General features: G+C 34.6%; 1 protein-coding gene and 1 non-coding gene across 4 annotated transcripts in view; one reads left to right on the top strand and one right to left on the bottom strand.

Moving 5' to 3' along the window:
• LOC126756747 (neurogenic protein mastermind) overlaps window positions 1-27,168 on the top strand; it is a 50,364-nt gene that overhangs the window by 11,467 nt on the left and 11,729 nt on the right. For 2 of the 3 annotated variants that reach the window (XM_050470021.1, XM_050470022.1), the window contains exon 2: window positions 17,674-18,678. In XM_050470021.1, coding sequence (XP_050325978.1) covers window positions 17,908-18,678 — 771 coding nt within the window. In that variant the 5' untranslated portion in view covers window positions 17,674-17,907. Of the gene's footprint in view, window positions 1-17,334; window positions 17,550-17,673; window positions 18,679-27,168 lie in introns of those variants that run through there. The other variant, XM_050470023.1, reaches the window with a different exon arrangement.
• Trnar-ccu (transfer RNA arginine (anticodon CCU)) lies at window positions 10,248-10,320 on the bottom strand. Its single transcript has one exon. It is a non-coding gene; the product is annotated as a tRNA-Arg (tRNA).

Below are 27,168 nucleotides of genomic sequence, written 5' to 3'. Positions count from 1 at the left end.
ATAACGTAACAACATTTTCGAAAATTTACAGTGGCGTGAATGAAACACGAAATAAAATGGAACAAGAGTGAAAAAAAATTTAATATTGGTTAAAACTGGTTCATATATGAGCACAGAACCTGAAAATGTTGGACATATGTAATATTATGTATGTAATTTGAAATAGTGAATCGTAATCAATAGGATGCTCAATTTCGATTTTTTTGCTGATACGTTATTTTGCATTTTTGGTGACGATATGTACATATACATATACATACATACATATATATGTATGGAGTTGGGGTAGTATCGACCCGATTTTATCTATTAACTATTATCATGCCACATACTAAAAAAATGTTTCTTGGGTTTCATTAAAATTTCATTAAGGCACCCCACATACAATCACCAATCATATGGAGTAAAGTCGAAAATCTCTATATTAGTTATGTATGTACATTAGGGTGTGTCATTCTGAGTCAACCTTTTTTTCAACTGAAAAACAGGCTAAAAACTTTCGAAAATGTGAAAAAGAAAGTCACTCAAAAGATGAGCTCTTAATATTAATATTAAGAGGTGCCTCTTTCAAATTTTCTATTTTTCATATAAATAACATGAAAAAAAAAGCATTTTTTTGTGGTGGTTATTGTGCGGAGGTTATTATACTACATATGTACATATATGTATGTATGTGCACGCGATGGCTGCCAGTAGGGGTGGTAAACTCGATTCCGATTCTACTCGAGAATCGAGTTTTCTCGTAAAATAATCGATTTTTCGATTTTTCAAGAATCGATTCTTAATCGACTTCGACTACTGAAGATCGATTCCGAAAAATCGATTATTTTACGAGAAAATTCGATTCTCGAGTAGAATCGGAATCGAGTTTACAATCCCTACTGGCAGCCATCGCGTGCACATATGTACATATAATAACCTCCGCACAATAACCACCACAAAAAAAAATGATTTTTTTTCCATATTATTTATATGAAAAATAGAAAATTTGAAAGAGGCACCTCTTAATATTAATATTAAGAGCTCATCTTTTGAGTGACTTTCTTTTTCACATTTTCGAAAGTTTTTAGCCTGTTTTTGAGTTGAAAAAAAAGATTGACTCAGAATGACACACCCTAATGTACATATGGGGGCTAAGTGCTAAAAATATATCTTTCATCGTTACTTTATTTATGCTATCATATGGTGGCATTCACTTTACTAAGTTTTCATTAAAAGCAGTCTGTTTTTGCAGAACTTTTTTACAATTTCGAATGTGCTTTTTACTGAATACATATTTATGATTGGTTTATTTCTTTTGTTCTATTAATATTTTCATCGATAAGTTGCATTTCCATTCGAGTAGGGAACGTTAAATCTGAAGACATATCAGGCATACATACATACATTTACCATACAAACACGTAGTATGTATGTATATGTAAATATACATACACATATGATTATGTAATATGTACATATATTTTCCTTCAAAAACTGGTGAGCACTTCATATACTACATACAAACATATGAATCTACACGTGGATCATAATACTAGAGCACTTAATCAAAATTCTGATAAAACATATAAAACTGGTCCATTTCAATGTGTGATTACGGGCAGGACCATCAGTTCTGTTTGATATCGGTGCATTCCATGGAGTACCTATAGTTGTAACTACTGTAATCACTACCCATACTCACCCATACATGTTTTCATATTAACGTTGATTCTCATACTGCAAAATAAATACATAACTACAAGCAAGAATGATAGAATACAAGATTACGACGACCGCCATTACGAAACGTCATAGTTCCGTGTTGAGAAGAACAAGAGTGAAAAACTGTCAAATGGCTTGCAAATTGTAAACAGAAAAGTAAACACTTTTGTAAATTCGCAAAATATTATTAATTCTTTCGATTTTAATGAAAAGTTTTAGTGAAACGATTGAATATTGTTGAGTGAAAAGATTAGAATCATTTCTAAAGAAATATATCGGCCTATTGATAATAAAATTGTCTATTAAGTTGTTTTTTTTTTCTTGTGTTGTATATAAATATATACATATGTATATTATAAGTTCAGATGTATCAGATGTATGAAATTATGATAAAAGAATTGTGAAATTATTAATTTAGTATTAAATATATCATTTCTTTTGCAAAATAACATCCATTTTTTGGCAACTTTTAAATCGGCCGGAAAACTGAAAAAACTCGTTTTCGATCCTTTAATTGCATAATAATTATTACAACAAGCCACTGCACATTTCATTTTAAAAAATTAATATATTTATGCTTAGAAATTTAAATAAATACAACAGTACACTTACACTGGTTTTCTTCATTTGAACAATTTCCATTCATGCTACTCTATTTATTGTGGATGTGCCTAAAACTAATTATATACATATTTTCTCGCAACAATATTCTAAACATTCCACTGAAATTTTTCCTGCAAAGACGAATGAATTAATATTATTTTGGGAATTTCAAAAAGTGTTTACTTTTCTGTTTACAATTTGTATGCATTTCTATGCTTGTTCTTCTCAACGCAAAACTGTTACGTCACGAAATTGTTGAACAATGTATTTGTTTTTGTAAGAATTGTCAAGAGCTAAACCGAAAAAAACTAACTGTAAACTAGTGTCGTAATCTTGTATTCTATCATTCTTGACTACAAGTACGTCCTAACACCTCTGTCGTATTACATCGTGCAGTAATATCGATTGTTAAAGCACGAGCAATGAGCTAGTGTAGAGACATGAGTTGGCTGAGTATTCCAACGTGACACAAATTAATTTTCTGCAGGGGCACTTGCGTAGTAGAATAAGTATATACATATGTACATATGTAATTTACACGGTAAGGAACCAAATTTTGGTATGAAATACTTAGATAGCTATAAAATCGGTCTATGATTTATAATTGCATGTATGTATGTGCATGTGTATATCTGAATCTTCTATATTTTGAACTGTGTTATATGATATTTCCATTAGAAAGATTTTTATTCGAAGTAAAATCCTACCTTTTTTCATTTTGCTTATTGAAAATTACTAAACAATCATATGTACATATCTACATACATACTTACATATGTATTTACATATGTATGTACATATTTGTAAGTACATAAAATATTAGCGCGCATCGCTTTGTTGATGTTTGGCTGAACTTCTTTTCCTCTTTGTGATTAGCGTACACAAGAGCATAAACTTATATTCTTTATGTTTACATGATATGTGGGACCATAGTCATACCTTAAAAGTCTGGCTAAAACCTCAGCAATTAATCCAGAGTCATAATTAATCTTAATTTTAAAATTTGTACACAATTTTAATATTAAATTATAATATTAATATACATATGTATACATATGTACACATTTGATGTAAACTAAATATAACATTTTCATAACACCTTTTATAAATGGGACAAGTCACACTACAACAACGCCTATATTCCCATATAATATTTCCTTCCGTTCATATACTATATGTACATATGTATGTATACGTACGTACATACATACATATGTATGTACATACTAGATGAATTCGAAATAATAAGTTTATACATTATTTTGTGAAATAGTTGTACGTGGTTAGAGTTTCTAAAAAATGCAAATCTTGAAACTTGAAACAAGCTATTCGAAAAATAAGATAAAAATCAAGTATTAACTCCCGCCATTGAACTCGGCTGCAAAAATTTTCATAACATTTTAATACTCTTATCTGAATATGAATTTAAGCGAGTTGGTGGTACCAATAGCTAGAATGATTCGCTGAACAGTGGCAAAATCAACTCAAGTATCACATATCTAATACCTAACTTGAAATAAAAAAAAATATGCTTTATTCGTTGATATTTTACCGTTTAAGTAAATGAAGAACGATATATTTCAGATTAAATAAGTTTCAAATCAACTATGAATTTATTTTGCATTTTAGAAAAACAATATTATGCATACAGTATGTACATATGTATGTATGTGTACATGGGAAAATCTTTTGTGCAATTGTGGAGATTATGCCTGCAACGAAATTGTTATCATTATTATTGCTTTGATTTGTGACTATAGTATGTACTTACATACATATGTAGATACAATGTATGCATCAGACTTTACTACATACAATATATAATATGTATCAGATATGCTTAAACTGTTATTGTTGTTATTTTCACAGGTCGATGCACTAACGAAAAAAATCATACTTTTGTATGAGCATTCGAGTGCATGTACATGTACACATGTATAACTTATATTAAGAGAGTATGTGTGTTGACATTTCGAGTTCATAGCCGACAAGAGGCATGAATTTCTGCGTTTTGCTTCGTTCCAATATAACATTATCATACTCTCGCAACATGCTGCAACAGAATATATGTATGTATGTAATAGTTTTGTTCATCTTACGATTATATGCATCACTTAAAACTAATCGAGTTAGATATAGAGGTACATAGATATGTAAATGATCAGGATGATGAGACGAATTGAAATCCGAGTTACTGTCGGTCCGTCCGTTCGCCCGTGGAAGCCTTAACTTGAGTAAAAACAAAGATATCTTGATGAAACTTGGTATACGTATTCCTTGGCAAAAAAGTAGGGACGAGTTGAGCGTAATCCACGCCTACAAAACGTCATTAATAGAAAATCTATAAATGGCCATAACTAAGTACTAATAAAGATCTGTTATTTGGCTCAGGGGATTGCAGTAGCAATGGGTACCTACAGAAGAAACTTTTGAAGAAGTGGGCATGGCTACGTCTTCTAATAATGAACATATCTCCTAAATCACTAAAGCTAGAACGACCAAATTTGCCTAGTATAAATAATATAAGATGTCCTACCGACAATGAAAATGGATGAAATCTGATGATACCCCCGCTCGCTTCCCATATAACTGTACTGTTAATAACTTGTAAAAGCACAATAAATCAGTAACTAAATACCCCAGAGACATTCCTTTATGGTAGACGGGATAAAAATTGGACGATGGGTGTGGTGGCCCACTTTTTGTTGAAATCACATATCCGGGATCCGACCAACCGATTTCGACAAAATTTTGTACGTGGAATTATTATTCTATGTCACAGTGCGAAAATGGGCGAAATCAGTCTACAATCACGCCCACTTCCCATTTAGCACAATTTTAAATTCAATTTGATTCTGCCACTTTCCTGTACATAAATCAAGAAGTAATTAATACATTATAACGGGATAAAACATTGCACTAATAATTTTTTTAAAGTATGGCACTTTATAACCAAAAATTGTTCAAATCCAACCAAAACTGTTCAAATTTCTGGGTACCAAATACCGAAGTATCTATAGTTGACTTTTGACCGAAAATATCGGACAATGTATGGGATATACAGTTGAAATTCAGAGAGAAATTTTCCTGGCGAGTGGTATATATTTTTATTAGAAATGGGTTGAATTGACCCTATTCTTAAGTCCTCATATTCCTAATATAAAGATTTTCGAGCTTCATGTATCGGTCAATATTTGAGTTATCTCAACGAAAATGAGAGAGCGTGTTTTGCTCACAGCAGTGTATCTTTGTGCCTAAAATATATAAAACTGGACAAAAACTTGACCTATCCCTAATATAATTAATATAAAGATTTCCGAACATCCGCCTGGCTTTACTCCATATGATTGGTGATTGTATATGAGGTACTTTATTGAAACCTAAGGAATTTTTTGTATGTCTTAATAGTTTGTAATATTAGGAAAAGTAGATAACTTCGGGTTACCCCCAACTCTCAGTGCTTTATTTATATATAGTTCTTGTGGATATAAATTGCTTGGTTTCCGATCCTCTGTTTGACGTTTTACACCTTAAGGGGTCCCGGTGGTCTAGAATTTTCAAAAAATCGTTTTTTTTTATAGTTCGAAAGTATAGTCCTTTAAGAATATACTGTAAAATTTTTGGAAAGATATTCACATTATTTTAGCTTCTACAGGTTTTAGCAGGTAGCGCGCGGTCGAGGGGCTCGATGAATGGATGCTTTGTACGTCTTTTATCTCAAAACTACTTTTTTCGACGTTCGGTTTATGAAAAAAAAAATTTTTAACCGAATCACTTGAAATTTTAATATGGTGTTTATAAGATGAATATTTATCGCTGGGACTACGATCAAATTTTAATTTTAAGAACTTCGATTTTGTTTCGATTTAAAACTGGTCCAAAAATAGCTGTTTTCAGAATCTGAACGAAAAGCGCGAAATTTTTTTAATTTTCAATTTTTTTTTTTTTTGGTTGTAGTCCCAGCGATAGCTGCACTCCTACTGATTAATAATTTATTTGGTTTTTATGTTTCAGATGTTCAGAAGAGTCAAAACAACAACAGCACCGGGAGTCATCTTTTAATGGAAGGCATACACACAACAATTAGTTGGTTGATTGAGTTGGGCTAGAAATCGCCCTTGTCGCTACATACGACACAACTTTTAATACAATTTTGAGGCCAACTTCATTTTGAATATTCACTTCGTTACTTAAACATGAGTTTGGAAGTTGTTGCTTTACTTATTATATATGACGCACTCTCTTCGACAGCCGAAATAAAATGTCGAAATCGTTTGAAAACGCACGACCAACCCAAAAACGATCCAACTAACACAACCAACTTGGCAAAATATCAAAAAATTTTGATTTTCATCCAATCAGTTGGTACAACTCATACTACTGCCCCATATACATATGTATGTATGTACGTAACAATCAGTTGTACAATTCGATGAAATTGGTATAATAATTGGTGCGTGTATGCCTTCCATAAGATAGCTTTTTTTGCACGCCATTTCTAATATTTTTACAATTTTTTTCTATTTAACAAAAAAATATTTTTGTACTTTTCATAAGTGTATAAATAAACTGTAAAAATTTTAAATTGATTGCTCTTTTTTTAAACCTAAAAAGAAATCCAGAAAACCCACCCCTTAATTTGAGGGTTCTAGACCGCCGGGACCCCTTAAGGTACTATATTTCTCTGGCATTTATTTCTGCAGATTGCAAGAGTAAAAAATGTTCGGTTGCACCCGAATTAAGATGTAATCGAAGTTAACACACCTAATTTTAACACTTATTTTAATATACACAGCTACTCAGGGCAACATGCAAGCTAAATTTTTACAGTACGTATTTAAATATCCACCATGTTTCCGAGAAATAAATAATAATAAATTATATCTATATATGTATGTAGATACATATGTATGTAAAAAAATGAAACCCGTTTTCCGTTGTCACGGCATCACGCGTGAATGGCTGGACCAATTTCACTAATTCTCTTTTTGTTGTATTTTTTATTATTAGGAGAAGGTTCTTATGTAAACAAAAAATTACGAAAGTTGCCGGAAAACGCCTAAAAACAGTCCTTTTCTTTTTCCCATACAAACGTTTTATTTTGTATATATGTATGTACATTTGTATGTACATAAGTAAAAATGAATGTTTGTTTGTTAGTAACGCTAAGGCTCGAGAACGGCGAAACCAATCTTCATGAAATTTTCAGAAGTTGTTCGCTGTGTATCTGGAAAAGTTCAGAAATAAAAAAAAACTTCATAAGAAAAAGTCGAAACATTGGAAATTTCCAAAAATTGACTTTTTTCATGCAATTCTTTTTTCTTTTGTTTTTCAATATTTTGATTTGTAAATTATTTGAATAGTTCAATTTCGGTCGCTTGCTCTTTTATTCCGGCTATTTAAAAAAAAATTTGAAAATTATTCAGTGAAAACTTTATGTGTGTTTCAAACGAAGTGATAAATTACAGATTGAAATTTGTTACGAAGCCACGAAGAGGTCCCGCTAATATCGGTCGGTGTTATTTTTGCCATCAACGCCAAGTCACATGAACGAGTACTCCCAGGATGCGATGACATACGCGTGGAATTATGGATCGACTTTTCAAACAACAGTTAAGATGTTCTTCTTTGGATGGTGGATAGTGGTTCCACCAGATCAAATTGATGAAATCATTTCTGCGGAAATTCCTGATGCAGAGAAAGATCCAGTATTAAACGAAGTGATGAAAACCAATATGGTTCATTTACCTTGCGGATACCACAATCTCACTTCGGTTTGTATGGAAATTATGGATATCCACTCTATCGCCGTAGCTCATCAGACGACCATACAGCTTAGAGTAGTGAATTTCGAAGTTGACAACATATGAATCGAACTATATTCGGCACTGTTGTCTAATTCACATTCAAATCTCATGTCAATGTTTGATATTGTAGTTTGGTGAAATCGATCAAATATGTTTGCAAGTAAGTCACCAAAGGATGCAACATGGCGGTTATTGGTCTTGAACGATACGGTCGAACTGCAATAAAGCGCTTTGTAGGATATTTACTTTTGCAATTCATGAACGTTTTCCGACTGTTGTGCGTCTCGCACTTAATTTGGAGAATGGCCAAAGAGTGTACTTCAACCCAGAGAATATAGTGCAGCCAGTGGAAACACCGCCAGCAACAAAATTACGCAGAAAGGAAGGCCAACCAGTAGATTGACAGCCAGGTGTGTTCTCAAATAATGCATTTCGATGAATTTACACAATCCACCGGAAAAACGACCTTCGGTTCCTATTGGATAATGTACGCATTTCAACTTCATTTGAGTCATTGCGTACTGTAAATGGTACGGTGGGTACAATTTTTTTAGAAGCAAGCCAGCAAAATATGTACGATGCGGTGCAAATGAAGTTCGCACACTTTTCGGGAAGATCATTTCGACATATCAACCTTCAAATCCGCTTCAATTATGGTATACGAACAAAAATTACATTGTCGAAGACATTTTACATCGTATTCGCCAAGAATTGGAAATGTGTCAATTCTGGTTGATACTTCCGGTGGTTTAATATCAATTCCATCTGCCGTTTATCAATTCATGAAAGATGAACTCATAAAGAATATTCGGACATTGGCCAAATTATCGTAACTAGGATTTCTTGAGTGCACGCACAATTTTAGCTGCCAAAAATACCGATGTTGTTGACTTAAACTGGAAGATTTAAAGTCAAATTCCGGGAGACTTGCGCTCATACAAATCGATCGATCGTCTTGACAATGAGACGAAGCCGCGAATTATCAAGTGGAATTTCTAAGTGCTTTGGAGAGGCTTGGTATGACACCGCATTATTTTCACAATCTTCAAGCACCGAAACTGTGTAATGCAACCCGACTGATTGTAACGTAGCTATCTTATAGAATGGGGCAAAATACTTGACTCTACGAATTCCTCTGAGCTCCAACGATTTGCCATTTCAGTTCAAACCTTTTCAGTTTTCAAAGAGTTCTACAATTTCCCATATCAGTTCCAACGCATTCCGTTTCCAGTGAAAATTGCATTTGAGATGAGAATCAATAGGACACAAGGATAGTCGCTAGAAGTGTGTGGCATAAATTTGGAAATGCTATGTTTTTCACACGGCCGGATATACGTGGCGTGCTCACGAGTTGGAAAACCATCTTCTCTGTACATTTACGCACCGAAACAGAAACCAAAAAATATTGTTTATCAAGCTTCGTTACATTGAAAAAATTTGGAAAAATCGAAAATAATGATTTTCAACACAATATAAATTCAACTTTCTTTTCATTTCAAAACACATAATTTCAGGCGGGACAACGGCTGCCAGGTCAGCTAGTTAGCTTATAAAACACAATATGCCTAGGTACATTATTTCCATATGTGCATTCGCTTTTGATATGTTTGTATGTATGCAAATTCATATATTCTTATCAATATTAATTCCAACAAATTTCAATTTTGTACCCATTCTGGTCGAAATCATTTCACTCAACAGGAACGTGTAGTATTCCCGCACGTGTATAACGTCTTTTTATAAATATTGATTATGTCGGTTTTTTTGTATAACATATTTTAATGGCTGCTTTATGAATAATTGCACCAAATTTATTCTAACTTATGATCAGGTTTTGAATATACATACATATTTCACGTAATTTTCGATAAGGAAAAATTTGCCGAACAAAGACAAACACAAATATGGTACATTACGTTATGATAATTTGAATATGCCGTGATGGTGTAAATCCAACGGATTATAAATATTCCTATTATACTTATACATATGTAATCAATTTGTCTCAAAGGAATAATTTGTAAAATTTTGTTACTAATATATTTATTTCATTTAAAATCGTTTCTCACCAAAGTGTTAGTACTAAAATTATCGTAACTATCTTTATTATAAAAAGTCATTATATATTGATTTTACCCCAGATGGGACTCGAACCCACAATCCTCGGCTTAGGAGGCCGATGCCTTATCCATTAGGCCACTGGGGCTCATTATATAATATGATAGCATTTCCCGCATTTAAACCCTTTCATAGATTATTAACAGTACCAAACTACTAAATGCATAGTAGTACACAAATACTACAACGGCGATGATCACTTCCTTGGTGGTGGTATTAAGCCAAATTTTGTCTGATTAACCCTTTTGGAGCATCTTTTTTTGTTAGATTCTGAAAACAATCATATCTGCCGCAATACAAGTTTTCAATTTTAAATTTATTTTACAAACCGATTTTTTGAATTGACATTAATTTCATCAAATATAATGTATACTGATAGTGTTTTAAGACTTCCGAGTACATAACAAAACAGCATTTTATTTTTTATATATATAGTACATATAAGATAACAATGAAGTACTTAAAACAACAAAAAAGAAATAAAATCCGCAAAATTAATAAATAAACGTTATTATTTGATATTAAAAAACGTGAAAACATTATCGTTGTCTGTTAAGAGTGCATTGCCAATGAATAGGACATTACTTGGGTGGACGCTCGAAATGCAATTCGCATATGACAGGAATATAATATAAATACAGTAAAATCGCGAAAAAGTTAACAAAAATGTCCCAAAGGTGTTTTGCTTTTCCGATATATTAACTTTTCCAAAAGGTTTTCGAATTTGAAAAAACAGAAATAAACAACCAAACAAAAACTTAGATTTAGTTTGTACTCTATAACATTATACATTATATTAATTTGTAAGGGCTGGTTTAAAAAAGCAGTCGAGACTTGTTTATTTCTTTTCTTTTGTGTACTAGCTCCTGACAATTTTCGTGCACATATTAATTAGATGTGATATCTGATTTACATCATTATTGTTTTAAAACTGGAAAACGATGAGAATTCTGAGGAAGAAATTATTCAACCACCATCCAAAAATGATGTAAGGCAATTCTTTGCAATTTTAAATTCTTATTTAAATACGAATATTAATACAACTGACGATCTCTTTTCTCTGAAACATACAAGCAAAAAAATATGTTCAACCCAAAAATAGAGAATACATGTTTTATGTGCATAAGCAAAAAATTGTATGCGAAGCAAATAAATAAAGCTGTGTATAAATCAATAATTTACTGCTTTTTGAAAAATTGTATGTTTTAATGAAAACTTCTATGATTAGAAGCTTTTTGTGGATAATGGTGATTCGATCATATGCATATACATACATATGTATATCATAAATATATATAGTAATACAAATAATTTTGTAAAATATAAACGCATTTACATACACACAATTGCGTTCACTTTTGTGGCTTTAAGAATACATTTTAAACATAAGTTTTTGACGACCAGAAATTGGATCGATCAACTACCCAGAAAAAGTTGGGTTTTCCATATATTGCTAAAATCGTTTTACAGCTCAAACCTATCGAACCCTACAAAGTGCTTTATATTCTATGTTATTTAAATTTTCTTCATTACGCATGTCCACTGAGCGTTCATTTAATAAATTATCTCTCTTGCTCTTCTTAATAAATCTTGAATTGCAATTACTTTTTAACTGTGGTTGTAAATATTTCACCAAAGCTACTAGATTTTATTATTCAGCTTGAACACAGTACATAAAATTTGTTTCAGTTGAATCAATTTTTTTCTTACATAATCCCAATTCAATATTCTACCGGTTTTATCCTTATTTCCTGTTGTCAAAAAATCATGTAATCAGCAAAATATTCTATGTCCACTCCACGTTAAGTTTGTATCAAACGCTCCTTATGAAACATGGGCAAACATAGTTACCTCGAAATTTGAGGTTGCATCTTAGCAAAATTTTGGTTTCCATGTTGCCATTACATTTTTTCGTCCATTTTGGATGCAACTGTTGCTGATTCATATCGCCGTTGCCTTGACGAACGCAAATATTAGTTGCAGAATATGTTGCATGTTGAGGATGGGGTCATGTGTAGAAGTTCACGCAAGTGAGGAAAGTTCTCTGATCGCCATTCACTTGGGAGTGGCCAGAAACGATTCTTTTACATATGACTCAAGCAGCTCACGACTTCCGGTCTTTGACCAAGTATCCTCTGGGTAGCCTAAGAACATCCGTTCGAAGGTGAGCTAAAGTGAGAAGGCGAAACATCCCCTGCATAGGGTTGTGCGCTGGGTTTGGGACCCGCCACGTAAAAAGCCTATCCCAATGAAAAGCGACAAACAGCCTCGGATGAGAAACCCCTCTTTTGATGACGACCATGGCAAACGAAATAAGGACAACGATATCAGGGCATGCACCTGGAATGTCCGGTCCCTTAATTGGGAAGGTGCCGCTGCCCAGCTGGTTGATGTCCTCGTGAAAATAAAGGCTGACATCACCGCCGTCCAAGAAATGCGATGGACGGGACAAGGACAGAGACGAGTAGGTCCTTGTGACATTTACTACAGTGGCCATATAAAGGAGCGCAAGTTTGGTGTGGGATTCGTGGTGGGAGAGAGACTCCGTCGCCGAGTACTATCATTCACTCCGGTGAATGAACGTCTAGCCACAATCCGCATCAAAGCGAGGTTCTTCAACATATCGCTGATCTGCGCCCACGCTCCGGCGGATGAGAAGGACGATGTGACCAGAGATGCCTTTTATGAGTGCTTGGAACGCACTTATGAGAGATGCCCACGCCACGATGTCAAAATCGTGCTTGGCGACTTTAACGCCAGAGTGGGCAAAGAAGGTATCTTTGGCACTACAGTCGGTAAATTCAGCCTCCACGAGGAAACATCCCCAAATGGGTTGAGGCTGATCGACTTTGCCGGGGCCCGAAATATGGTTATCTGTAGTACTAGATTCCAGCACAAAAAAATTCATCAAGCTACCTGGCTGTCTCCGGATCGAAAAACTACCAACCAGATCGATCATGTTGTGATAGACGGAAGACACGTCTCCAGTGTTTTAGATGTGCGTGCGCTCCGAGGTCCTAACATCGACTCGGACCACTATCTTGTTGCAGCCAAGATTCGCACCCCCTCTGTGCAGCAAAAAACGCACGCCAACAAACACAAGGAAGGTTCGACGTCGAAAAGCTGCAATCACAACACTCTGCCAAACGTTTTTCTACTCGGCTTGCACTCCTGCTCTCTGAGAGCACTCATCAACAACTCGGTATAAGGGAACTGTGGGACGGCATTTCAAACTCCTTACGTACAGCTGCATCCGAAACCCTTGGTTTTCGGAAAGTGCAAAAGAACAACTGGTACAACGAGGAGTGCCGCGCCGCAGCGGAGAGAAAACAGGCTGCCTACCTCGCAACGTTACGATCGACCACTACACGTGCGGGATGGGATAGATACCGAGAATTGAAGAGGGAAGCGAGACGCATCTGCAGACAGAAAAAGAAAGAGGCCGAAATGCGTGAGTATGAAGAGCTTGATAAGCTGGCCGACAGGGGTAATGCTCGAAAATTCTACGAAAAAATGCGGCCAGGAGAAGGCGAACCCGATTCCCCAATCGATGACGATGGAGCAGACGTCCCATTGCCCGACCATGAAGAAGTTCGAATAGCAATTACCCGCCTGAAGAACAACAAAGCGGCGGGGGCCGATGGATTACCGGCCGAGCTATTCAAACACGGCGGCGAAGAACTGATAAGGAGCATGCATCAGCTTCTTTGTAAAATATGGTCGGACGAAAGCATGCCCAACGATTGGAATTTAAGTGTGCTATGCCCAATCCATAAAAAAGGAGACCCCACAATCTGCGCCAACTACCGTGGGATTAGCCTCCTCAACATCGCATATAAGGTTCTATCGAGCGTATTGTGTGAAAGATTAAAGCCCACCGTTAACAAACTGATTGGACCTTATCAGTGTGGCTTTAGACCTGGAAAATCAAAAACCGACCAGATATTCACCATGCGCCAAATCTTGGAAAAGACCCGTGAAAGGAGAATCGACACACACCACCTCTTCGTCGATTTCAAAGCTGCTTTCGACAGCACGAAAAGGAACTGCCTCTATGCCGCGATGTCTGAATTTGGTATCCCCGCAAAACTAATACGGCTGTGTAAACTGACGTTGAGCAACACGAAGAGCTCCGTCAGAATCGGGAAGGACCTCTCCGAGCCGTTCGATACCAAACGAGGTTTCAGACAAGGCGATTCCCTATCGTGTGACTTTTTCAACCTGCTTCTGGAGAAAATAGTTCGAGCTGCATAACTTAGTAGAGAAGGTACCATCTTTTATAAGAGTGTACAGCTGCTGGCGTATGCTGATGATATTGATATCATCGGCCTTAACACCCGCGCCGTTAGTTCTGCTTTCTCCAGACTAGACAAGGAAGCAAAACAAATGGGTCTGGCAGTGAACGAGGGCAGACGAAATATCTCCTGTCATCAAACAAACAGTCGTCGCACTCGCGACTTGGCACTCACGTCACTGTTGACAGTCATAACTTTGAAGTTGTAGATAATTTCGTCTATTTAGGAACCAGTAATAACACCACCAACAATGTCAGCCTGGAAATCCAACGCAGGATTGCTCTTGCCAACAGGTGCTACTTCGGACTGAGTAGGCAATTGAAAAGTAAAGTCCTCTCTCGACGAACAAAAGCTAAACTCTATAAGTCGCTCATAATTCCCGTCCTGCTATATGGTGCAAAGGCTTGGACGATGTCAACAACTGATGAGTCGACGTTGCGAGTTTTCGAGAGAAAAGTTCTGCGAAAGATTTATGGTCCTTTGCGCGTTGGCCACGGCGAATATCGCATTCGATGGAACGATGAGCTGTACGAGATATACGACGACATTGACATAGTTCAGCGAATTAAAAGACAGCGGCTACGCTGGCTAGGTCATGTTGTCCGAATGGACGAAAACACTCCAGCTCTGAAAGTATTCGACGCTGTACCCGCCGGGGGAAGCAGAGGAAGAGGAAGACCTCCACTCCGTTGGAAGGACCAAGTGGAGAAGGACCTGGCTACGCTTGGAATATCCAATTGGCGCCACGTAGCGAAAAGGAGAAACGACTGGCGCGCTGTTGTTAACTCGGCTATAATCGCGTAAGCGGTGTCTACGCCAATTAAGAAGAAGAAGAATAATATGTTGCATCATCAAGTATGGGTAACAAAAGTTGTAGAAAATGAATGAAAGTTTATCCAAAGGGGAACTAATTGTGAAGCGAGAAACGAAAATTATGTTGGCGGTGACGTTAATCACCACTCCATTTTCGCCCGATCCATACATACATATGTATGTAGTAAATACGACGACAAAAGTTACATTACCAATGGCTATAACAGTGATAACTAGAGTTGTGGTGGGGAGAAAAATACATAAAGGGAAGTCACACGATTTCGCCTCGAATCGATGTGCTGGTGTCGAACCGGTTTTGAAAGCAGCTGTACAAGCCAGAAAACGCAACTATAATATCGGTGTAGTGCAGATAACAGTGGCATTTAATAACTCATCGCGACTGGAAGAGTTGAATCCGCAGTCAATTTAAAATTTGAACATGTTCTGAGGAAATTCGAATATCAATAGTTAAGTAAATTTTAGTAAAATGACAAAGGCAGGGGGAAACTGCTGACATAGTATGTATGTACACTTGTAACTATCCATTTCTTTTCTTCCACCTGTTATGAACTTTAATAATTTGACACTCGCCATCGTATGCGTGTATGTAAGTATGTCGACTAAACAAACAAGCACTGGGACAAGCGATCAACTTTACCAAGCAAGCATTTTCAAACTGCAACATCAAACGAATAAATAAATTTGAGACAACCAAGTAGTATTACCGTCGCAGTACCATACACCAATTCTAATGGGCATGCTCCACAAGAATGCATGTTGAGAGTACAAAAACAAGTATCATATAAAGCTCGAATTGTTCTCTAAACAAAACATTAAGAAATAAGAGTTTATCGGTGGCTGCTTCTTTGAATCATAATTTGCTCTGGTTTTGCATGAACTCCGGGCGACTCACACCAACATTTCGTTCTTTCGTTGTTCGTATCATTCCATAGAGCAGGGTAACGACCACAGTATTTCGGTATTGAGTACTAAGTTTAGTACTCTGGAATATTGGCACGTATGGCAGTGTGAGCACGATTAAACTTACTTTATTCGCTGGTTTGCCGTGGGTGTACCAATAAAACAATTCACTTTCCCTTACATACAATGAGTATAAGTTCAATGTACATATGTATACATGCATATACATATGTATGTGTATACACATGTAAGTATGGATAAGTGACAATGAATAGCCGAATGAACTCGCCAAGAATCCTAACAAATACATGTTTATTATTTTCATAAAATAAGTATGTATGTATGTATATATTTGTGTATATACATATAGAGGAAATAACAATCTCATATTCAAATAATTTGGAAAATTGGTTAGCTGTTACAAAAGAAAAACTACATACATACATATGTACGTATTTCCAATATTTCTTATATCCCTTGTATATTTTTTTATTTTGAATTGACATCAATAGCACAACTAATAGAGTTGTATACATACATATAAGTACATATAAAAGCATTACATATATGTAAGTATATGCACATACTTACACTAGCATTGTGGTTACTAGCATTAGTTTTCATTGCAAACGATCAAGAATCTTGATACAAATTGGTTACAACATCCAATTTCTAAACAAATGGTAATCTACTTTCGGACTATAATAGATTGAAAAATTATAGTTTTTAAAAATTGCCCGAACAAATTTGTGTTAAGTTAAAATAAAAACTTGGAAATTCGAATTTAGTAATCTTCATACATAACTTACATACATCTTCAAAACTTTTGAGCGGCATCGTTGTTTCCCTAATCAATAGTCAAAAAACCATTCAAAAACAATTTTTTCATGGTACATACGGCAACACTGTTTGTTCTCTGCCGAGAAAAAAACTGGCCTCCTCATTTTATTACTGACGTACTACGCTCATCATAACAACGACCGAACTCTGTTCAAATCACCAACGACTGTAGCAGCCAGTTAGACAGCTAACTCGTTTTATGTATTTTTAGCTTCCTCTACGTCGTTGAGCTAGTCAGTCATGGATGTTAGAGCGGTAGAGTTCTCCAGTTTTTCTTTTGTTAATGTGCAATTTCATGACTCATTTCTCATTGAACAAAATTCAATTTCAAACATGAAATAATCGAGTATACATACATAAGTATACTCATATCATACTAAAGAGATAAGCGTATAGAAAATGCACCCTGTTCTTGATGCTGTGGAACATTTACAAGAAATTTTGAAATGTATGAATATTTCTTTCAATTCTATTGCAAAATATTCGAATTATAAAATAAGACTTACTTAATTAAATGCGTTTATTAAAAAAATAATATTCGTTTCTAATGATTTAAAATTTTTTATTTGCAGTTAATATTAAAATTTCTCAGGATGAGACTATGAAAAATGCACATCATTTAAATTTTCCGAAAATTCTTCCAAAGGTTTTGACGTTAAAATTTGATGTGATAAGTGATTACATACTTAGATTACTTCGGTTATTCTTGTTTTATTCGTGTTCGACGCCCAATGTTCGGACCTTAGAGGTCAGAGGACTAGTGCGACGCGAAGGCGACGTTAAAATCGCATCAGAAATTTGTATTTATGGATGCTGGAGGTATCCCTGTGTTTCAGAGCGCCAGCCAGGCAGCCGTCGCAGCCCAGCAGCAAAAGCACCAGCAGCAGCGTCAACAACAGCTCAATTTACAATTGCAGCAGCAACAACATTTACAACACCATCAGCTACAGCATCAACAGTCAAGTTTAGGGCTGCATCTACAGCAACATCAGCAATTACAATCGACACAGCAACAATTACATAATGTGCAGCAGCAACAACAGATACAGGTGCAACATCACCAGCAACATCAACATCAACAGGCGAATACGCAACAACAATCTCAACATTCTGCGTACCATCCAGCACCAGGAGGTGCCGGGGCAGGAGGCGGCATTGGCTTTGGCGGCAGCGCAACTGGCGGCCCTACAGGTGCGACTGGAACAACAGCTACAACGGCTGGAGCATCTAGCGGAATGGGTGGCCTCATCGGTGTCAACAATATCAACGGACAAACGTCCGGCAACCAGGGTACCTGCGGTCCCGAAGTTGTGCCTCCAAAGAGGCAGCAAATGGTTGATCGACTTAGACGACGAATCGAGAATTATAGACGTCGACAGACGGACTGCGTACCGCGCTATGAACAAACATTTAATACAGTATGTGAGCAACAAAATAGTGAAACAGCGGCGCTGCAAAAACGATACCTTGAGAGCAAAAATAAACGCTCAGCCAAGAAAACCGAGAAGAAGCCCACAGATACGGCGTCGGCTGCAGCTGCAATGATGGCAGGCAATCTGCAAAGCAGTGTACATGTGGTAAGTTTTGTATATCTCTAATCAATCTCTATGCAAAAGAATCGAAAAATGTAATATTCAGAAAATCTACAATGCGTTAAAAAATATCGTTTTTTTTTTGCGCTATCAATTGGCGGAAAACTTTTTTTTTTGCAAATTAACACATTTTCAATTGCGATCAATTCGGTTAGTTTTTTTGTGTTATTTTTAATAATAGGTCACGTCGAAGCATGCTAAAGGTCTCAGATGGTTCATTAAAAAAACTGCAAAGTATTTAAATACGAGTGGTATATTGGTAAAGAGGTGGTCTGACCTAAACGTAGATGACAAGCCAAGAAGAGAGAGGAATCACGTGACATCTAAAAGTGAGGACAAAGCTTTGACTTTCATTTTGAGAAGGAACCCCTGCTCAGTCTAAGCGATGCTAAGCATTTTTTAAAAGGAATTAGATATATCTCTAAATTATATAGGGGGCAGACTTCAGAAATCTAGCATCAAACGCAACACTACTGTAACAAGCTCCTACTTTCACACACACACACATTGAGAAAAGGTTGCATTGAGCACCGAAAAAATATCAACCGTGATTGGAGCAATGTAATATTTACAGATGAGTGAACTTTTGTATTGTTCATCACCTTGAAACGTGTTTGGCTAAGAAAGTGACAAACATTTTTATGGATGCTTTTTTGCTCATGTATTTGGGGTTTTGAGGTGCTTCAAGAAAACATTTAATGTCAGCACTACGTAACAATTCGGCTTCTCCAACATACCTGGAGGTCGCTTCCTGTGGAATATGCGGAAAATTTAGTTACAAGTTGTTTCAAAGATATCAGGCTATAATAGACAATGCGAAAGATTGGAGCAAAGCAATATATTTTCTATAATTGGCATACGAAATCGTTATTTTTTGAATGCACTTATATATTCCAAGAACTTAAAGTATTCAATTTTACCACCATTTCTTTATCGCTATTTCTAAGAAAGTAGAATACTAGTACACATGTTAATTTTGCTGTTTTAGTTTTTTGTGAGTTGTGAAAATATGTAAAATATACTTGTATATATTTTTTTTTGAAAAGAAACAGGAAATTATTTCAGTGGTCATGCATTATATAAAAGTGTATACGAAAAATAGCCCCTGAAATGGGCATGAGTGATTGGAGTATGCGCAATGTAATTAAAAAATTTATTGTATTAATTTTAACTTTCCAGCTTGAAATATCACAGTGCTTCGTAGTAGATGTGAGCGTTTTCTGAAAAGCTGTGTTTGTTCTCTGTAAACTAAATAGTGCTTATTATCGAAAAAGGATCTATAAATATCGAAAACATAATACACTTAAAAGAAAGTATTTCATCAAATATTGTGCGGCTATCCCAACAGAACCTAAATGCTACGGTTTCCGTAAATAGTGAAAAAATTGTCTAAAATTTAGTAGAGTAAGATCGGGTATTCAGATAGCAGCTTATAAATATTTTAAATAATGTACATACATAGAACAGTAAGAAGGTATTTTTAATTATATGCATATAAAAATGTTTTTTAAAATACTTTTTCCTTTCAAGCCACTAAGTGGGAAATGTGGGCTACTTTGGGTAGGGTTTTCTGGATCCCACTTTATATAATATACACATATATAATATTTCATATAAAACTTGGGTTTTGTAATACCGAACTAACATACATATCTCGGCATGCAAAAACAAATGAAAATGGGAATCGAATATGATGAAAAAAGCGGTTGAGGTTGAAATCATAAAATGTGTACACTTTTTGCGCCAAAGACATGTCGAGTGTCGCGCCCCACACTACAAAGAACGACAGGGAGTAACTTCTCTCTAACAAAGTAATAAAAATGTCGAACGTTAGCCATTACTGAATGATGAAATTGAGAAAGAGTTAGTACAATATGCATTAGGAATGAAGTAAAGGGCCTCACAAAATGCGATTTTCCCTTGAGTTTCAGTTCAGTTCGCTGAAAAAACCAGGTGCCAAATAAGTTTTCTGGCATCAAGCAATGTGTTGAAAAGGATTGGGTTCATGGATTTTTCTATGATTAGAGATTCTGCATGCAAAGGTTAACGCCATGTTAAGGCGATAACACGTGCGGAAAAAATAAATATTGTTTTAACTAGGCCCCATAAAAAAATTAAAAAAGGGAATATGAATCCAAGAAAACTAAGCCAAAGTGAAAAAATGGATTAAAGGAAAGAAAATTGTGTGTAATACGAACTGTCAAATCCAATCTTTTTCTTATTTAGAAAAATTTCTTAACTTGGTGACTCCGACGGTGAAAATCTTTTTCCAAATCTTCCCCCTAACCATGAAACAGAATCTCATTTCGGTGGACCTAGTGTAGAAAAAGGCAGTGAATCGCAACTATGGAGGTAATGCCTGAAATATGGTTTGAGCAATATCTGAAAGTATACCATGATTAATTTTTTTTGGAAGAAAATTATTAGATATTCAATAAAAAATCGTAAAATGGTGCCCAAAATACCTGAACTTACTCTATATTTGAGATATTTTTATTCAATTTGATCTTTTATAGGTTATTTGGACTATTTTTTTAATATTATTTTTAGTAGTAGAGTATGAATTTAGAAACCCCAAAAGGGGTTTATTAATATGCGAAATAGTATATTAAACTATACTAAAATATTATATTTTTTAGTATGTTCCTATATAGCCCTCGTTCAATTTAAACTATATAGGTATTCAAGTATTTATAATTTTTTATTTGCTTGTAAAAGGAAATTGAGTAAAGTTCTTCAAAAACAGATGTGAATTATCTATTTATTGATGTGAGCTCTTCTTCGTCTTTACTGGCGTAGACACAGCTTACGCGATTATAGCCGAGTTAACAACAGCGCGTCAGAAATGCCAAGCGAAGCTAGGTCCTTCTCCACCTGGTCCTTCCAACGGAGTCCTCTGCTTCCCCCAGCGGCTATTGCGTCGAATACTTTCAGAGCTGGACGTCCATATGTACGACATGACCTAGCCAGCGCAGCCGCTATCTCTTAATTCGCTGAACTACATACATACATACATACATATGTATGTCAATGTCGTCGTATATCTCATGCAGATCATCGTTCCAACGAATGCGGTATTCGCCGTGGACAATGCGCAAAGGACCATAAATCTTCCGCAGAACCTTTCTCTCGAAAACTCATAACAACGATTCATCGGATATTATCATTGTCCATGCCTCTGTATCTTATAGCAGGACAGGAATAATGAGTGACTTATAGAGTTTGGTTTTGGTTCGTCAGGAGAGGACTTGACTTCTCAATTGCTTACTCAGTCCGAAGTAGCCCCTGTTGGCAAGAGTTATTCTGCGTTGGATTTCGAGGCTGACATTGTTGTTGGTGTTAATACTGCTTCCAATATAGACCAAATTATCTACGACTTCGAAGTTGTGACTGTGAAAAGTGGCTTCGGAGTCTAGTCGCGAGTGCGCCGACAGGAAATATTTTGTCTTTTCCTCGTTCACTACCAGACCCGTTTGTTTTGCTTCCTTATCCACTTTGGAGAACTAACGGCCAAGCATATCAATATCATCAGCATACGCCAGCAGATGAACACTCTTATAGAAAATTGTACCTGCTCCATTAAGTTCTGCAACTGGTGGGCTCATATTAGAATAATAACTACTATATATAGCGAAATCCCTCTGTCTGGTTAATAGAGTGGTCCGCTAAATAAACATCAAAAAACTTTGGGACTGGCCACTGTGCACGATTAGAGGAGATGTCCGTTTAATATAGCGTCTTTTAACAGTTTGAATTCATGGCCTAGCAGAAACATCAGTGATGCTGATGAAAACAACAGTATTCACATGCTTTAATTACGTGTTTACATACATATACACATTTATGTGAATACATTCATTGAACTCAACGATGGAAAATTAATGAGGTCAACTTATTTTTTCAGTCACGCATTACGAAAAAATGCGTACGTATGTATGTACATATGTATTGCACCTACCAAGAAACATTAGTATTGGTGTTATTGGGTATACTTCCAGTTTTAACCCAGTCTTCTAACTAAAAAAAAATCATCTGCTGTAAAATAAACAAATACAACAAATGTATGTATTATAATTTGTTATACACCTTCCTTATGATACAAAGGGGCTAGTTATAGTATGCTTATTAAATAAAAATACCTCTCAAGTATTATATTTGTACTTCTAGAATAACATTTAATAAACGCCCAACTAGGCATTACATACTTATGTAAGTATGTATGTATATTCAAAAGTTTGGTGCCTTGAAAAGTATGTACTTACTTACGTACCAATAGACCATTTTGTCTCTAATACAACTTTTAAGCATATTCTTCACTAATTGGTTCACATGAGAAAATGTCAAAAATTCGGCTTTTTCACAGATAACATTGTTTTTGCACGCAAAGAAAAGATTGCATTTCAGTCATGTCATGCATGAATGACACATTAAAACAAAATGAGTCTACCATGAAAAAAGATATTTTGATAAATCTGCGGCTACTTAACTGTAAGCAAAAAGTGACAACAAAAGAAGCATACATACATACATACATATGTATGTATACCGAGAAAATGATCTGTCTAGATATTTCGCTGCGAAGGCAATTGACGATATTATTGCCAAATACCTTTCAAAGTTGTACTCATCACTGGCAACATTATTTACACTCATCTGTTTCGCTGTTCCCAAGTACGACTCTCGTTGAAGTTGGTTCGTATTTGTTTAAGTATTATGTTCAAGTAGAGTGAAAAAGAGAGCAACCCACATGCTCTGGAAGATTGCGCTGACCATAATATACATATGTATTTGCAACATTTACTCCATAGTCGTTCTCTTTATTGAGTATTTGCGCATTTAAGACTTTTGTATGTATATATAACCGCATATGTTCTTTCTATTTAAAATTTTATAAAATTTATGTTTACGATTTTCATAGTTGTTTCATAAGCTGCTTACATTTGTGAGGACACTACAAGTTTTAAACCAATCCAAATTTATGATGCACACATTGCTTAATATTACTCACTCAGACTTTTATTTGTTTACCGATATCGACAACCATATTTATCTACATACATATGTATGTAAGTATGTACATATATATATGTAAGTATGTACATATATAGTAGGGGTATTCTCTTGCTCTTGCAAAACCCTTGCACGGTGCAAGAATTGCATATATTTCCTCTTGGTGCACCGGCGCAACAACAAACACACGCAGAAAACTATTTGCAATGGCTGTAAAATACAGTATATATGTCAGACTAATAGCGGGATTCTGTAACCAGTCTCTAGTCTCTATTTGAGACATTTTGAGGCAAAGTCTCAATTTGAGACTAGTTACTATTCACTAAACAGTCTCTAGCGGTAGTCTCAAAATATTGAGACCTGGTAGTTAGCAGGTCACAAAACTAAAAATAACTCTTGTCTGCCATTTTGAATATACTGGATAGAGATCATCATGGATATTAATCGATTGTCGTTTCTTTATATTTTGTAAGCAACTCAAACACGAAAAGGTTAAAAATAAATCAATTTTACATAAATTTCGTAAATATTATGAAACAATATCAACATATATTTTTATTTTCATTGATAATTATGTTTTTTGACTATGTTATAGAAAATTTAATATTTGTTATCGACATATTTATTTTCATTCAAGTGTAAAAACATCTCTGAATAATAAAATGTAATAGATTTTGTGACTGTCACTTACAGATTAGCAATATCATCTCAAGTCTCAAAAATTGTCTCTAACTTAAAATCTCAAATTTAGAGACTTGAGACTGTCTCAAGTTACAGAATCGCACGGTAAAACCTACATATGTATATTTGCGTGCAATGTCACGCAAAAATATAATTGCAACCCTGTTTTAGCTGTCATTATACATAAAGACATATTACGTCGTTAAATTGTTGAGGAAGGTAAGCTTTAAATATATTTTATAATTTCTATTTAAATTATAAAGATTTGCTAGTTTTTTTTTGTTAAAAATGTATGCAGAAGGTGCGCCAATTCACAATAGCTCTGCATAATAGTCATTCACAATAAATTGACCGAATCAGCCGTTCATATATCACTAGATTCTGCAATGGGTGCTCTGGTGCTCTTGTATATTTCGGTATAGTATTTTTGCAATCTGCAATCTTGCAAGAGCAAGAGAATACCCCTAGTATATATTTAGCTCTATATACTTTGATTCAATTGTTTTGCTTTGATTCCATATTCTACAAGTGTAGCGTGATCGCTATACATTATCTATGTACATACATATATCGGATGTCGATTATGTCTATATTTAATTTTTTGAGTTTGCAACTAAAATGTATGTTTAATATTGTAAGACCAATGAAAGAATAGGATATAATATAGCATGTATGTATGTACATGTACATATGTATGTATGTATATGGTGTATCGCAAGATAAATTGTATGTGCATATGTACATATGTATGTACATACATACGCAATTCAGCCAGCGAATATTAACAAAATAGTTCAAGCTGGAAAACTCAAAACTGGTGAATAAAAGATCAAAAGAGATTGACGTTGTCATTATTTTCTTACTCTTCTGGAAAGAATTCATCAACGAAAATTTCATCAAAAATTTTATACACTTTTAAATTGTTCACTAAAAATGTTTCATTCATTCAATTCTATTAAATAACTTTCTAAAAATAATTTCCTCGAGTTTAATCATCATTATTTAGTGTTTTGAACACAAAAACGATACAATTAATTATCCAAAGGCTAGAAATATATTAGAAATATTGACCTTATTTCAGATATTGATTTTTTGACAAGACTTGTTGGAAAACAATTAATTTACTCATATGTATATACATATGTATGTACAGTATACTTACATAAATGTATACACGTACATATGTATGTTTGCGTAACAAAAAAGTTCAGCAGGTACCAAATTCGTAAAAAGGATAAATTCATTAAATTAGATGAATGGTAACGGTATATGCATTTATTTTTATATTATATAACTATCTAAATACATATGCTTAGGTTCATATACTTATAACCAGTAATGCATTAAAAAATAATTGAATTAACATTTGAATTTCAATTGTTTTGCTTTATAATCCCATTAAAAAATAATTTAAAAAAATTTCCACTAACTGGATTAAATTGCTTTTTAATAAAATCCCAACTAAAATTAAAACGAAAAATTTGTATCACAAGCATATAGTCAAGAATTAAAAAAAAAAATAAATTGTTTCAGAATTAACATAATAGAACATCGGGATTAAAAAATAAAAATTTAATGCTTAAAGTATAATTTTTGAATTAAAAATTCGCAACCCCGCTTATAAGTATCTATATTTTCTGTAATTTAGTATATGTACATATGTATGTAAGTATATGAATGTATGGATTGAAAAGCTTGACCCAAAAGTTTTTTCTGTGAGATGTACCCAGATCCTTACATATGTACATATGTATATACTTAAATATATAATACAGAGAGCACACTATGCCATTGATTATGATGATAGTAGTGGCGAATTGCTGGTTTTCCCTTAACTAAGCAAGTTCAAATATTTATATTCTCTTTTATTGACATTGATCTCTTTCTTAGTCGTTGTGAACCATCGGGCAGTCTCCGAATAAAAGATGTTACGGAAAAGAAAACGACAAGCTGAAATCTTATTAATTGTAAGGTAATAAGCATATCAAAACAATGCACAACGAATGCTTTGTTTTTATTTAACAATGCAATTTATGCCCACAAGATATCGCGTAGTGAATGTTTTACCAATGCTTGTAATGCCTCTATATAATTATGTATGTATGTATGTATGTATATTTAGATATTCGTAAAGTTTTATCTCACCATGAATTGGCTAGTATAGTGGTAAGAGTTTTAACTGCTTTAATAACAGAGTCGTCAACCAAAGCGTCAGCATATTGCTACAGGTTTTTATCACCGAAATTCTCGATTATGATGAAATGAGAGTACAAGAATTTTTTTGTCCTATTCTCGGTGAAAATTCAATACTTTTTAAATGTGATATTTAAAATATATATGTTTAAAAGTTATTTATATTAAATTAGGATTTATTCAAAGGGAGTGGAAATATATAAGAAAAATCAATAAACGCTCAATTTTAGAATACGTTATCAATTATTTCTTTACTTTTTGATTCTACGATTTCGAATATTGATAAAGTTATATTAATGTTGGTAAGCTATTTTCACTCAGAAGTTATAAAATATTTTAACAATCCATTTTTATTTTTATTTTGACAGATATTATGGTTAGACTTATAGCTTCTATAGCTTCCGCATGAAGTTTTTATGAGGGTTGTTTTCTCTTGCAAATATGTACATACATACATACATATGTACATACATATGTATGTATGTATATTGTCTATTGTATTTTGGTTTCCCATAAGAACATCCCTTCATGGATGATGTCTCTATATTGCTCTAACTTTTCGGCGTTTGCGCTTTTAACTGCTATTGACCA

The sequence above is a fragment of the Bactrocera neohumeralis genome, chromosome 4, assembly GCF_024586455.1.
Source record: "Bactrocera neohumeralis isolate Rockhampton chromosome 4, APGP_CSIRO_Bneo_wtdbg2-racon-allhic-juicebox.fasta_v2, whole genome shotgun sequence".
NCBI classification, from domain to species: domain Eukaryota; kingdom Metazoa; phylum Arthropoda; class Insecta; order Diptera; family Tephritidae; genus Bactrocera; species Bactrocera neohumeralis.
This window is presented reverse-complemented; position numbering and strand designations above follow the sequence as displayed.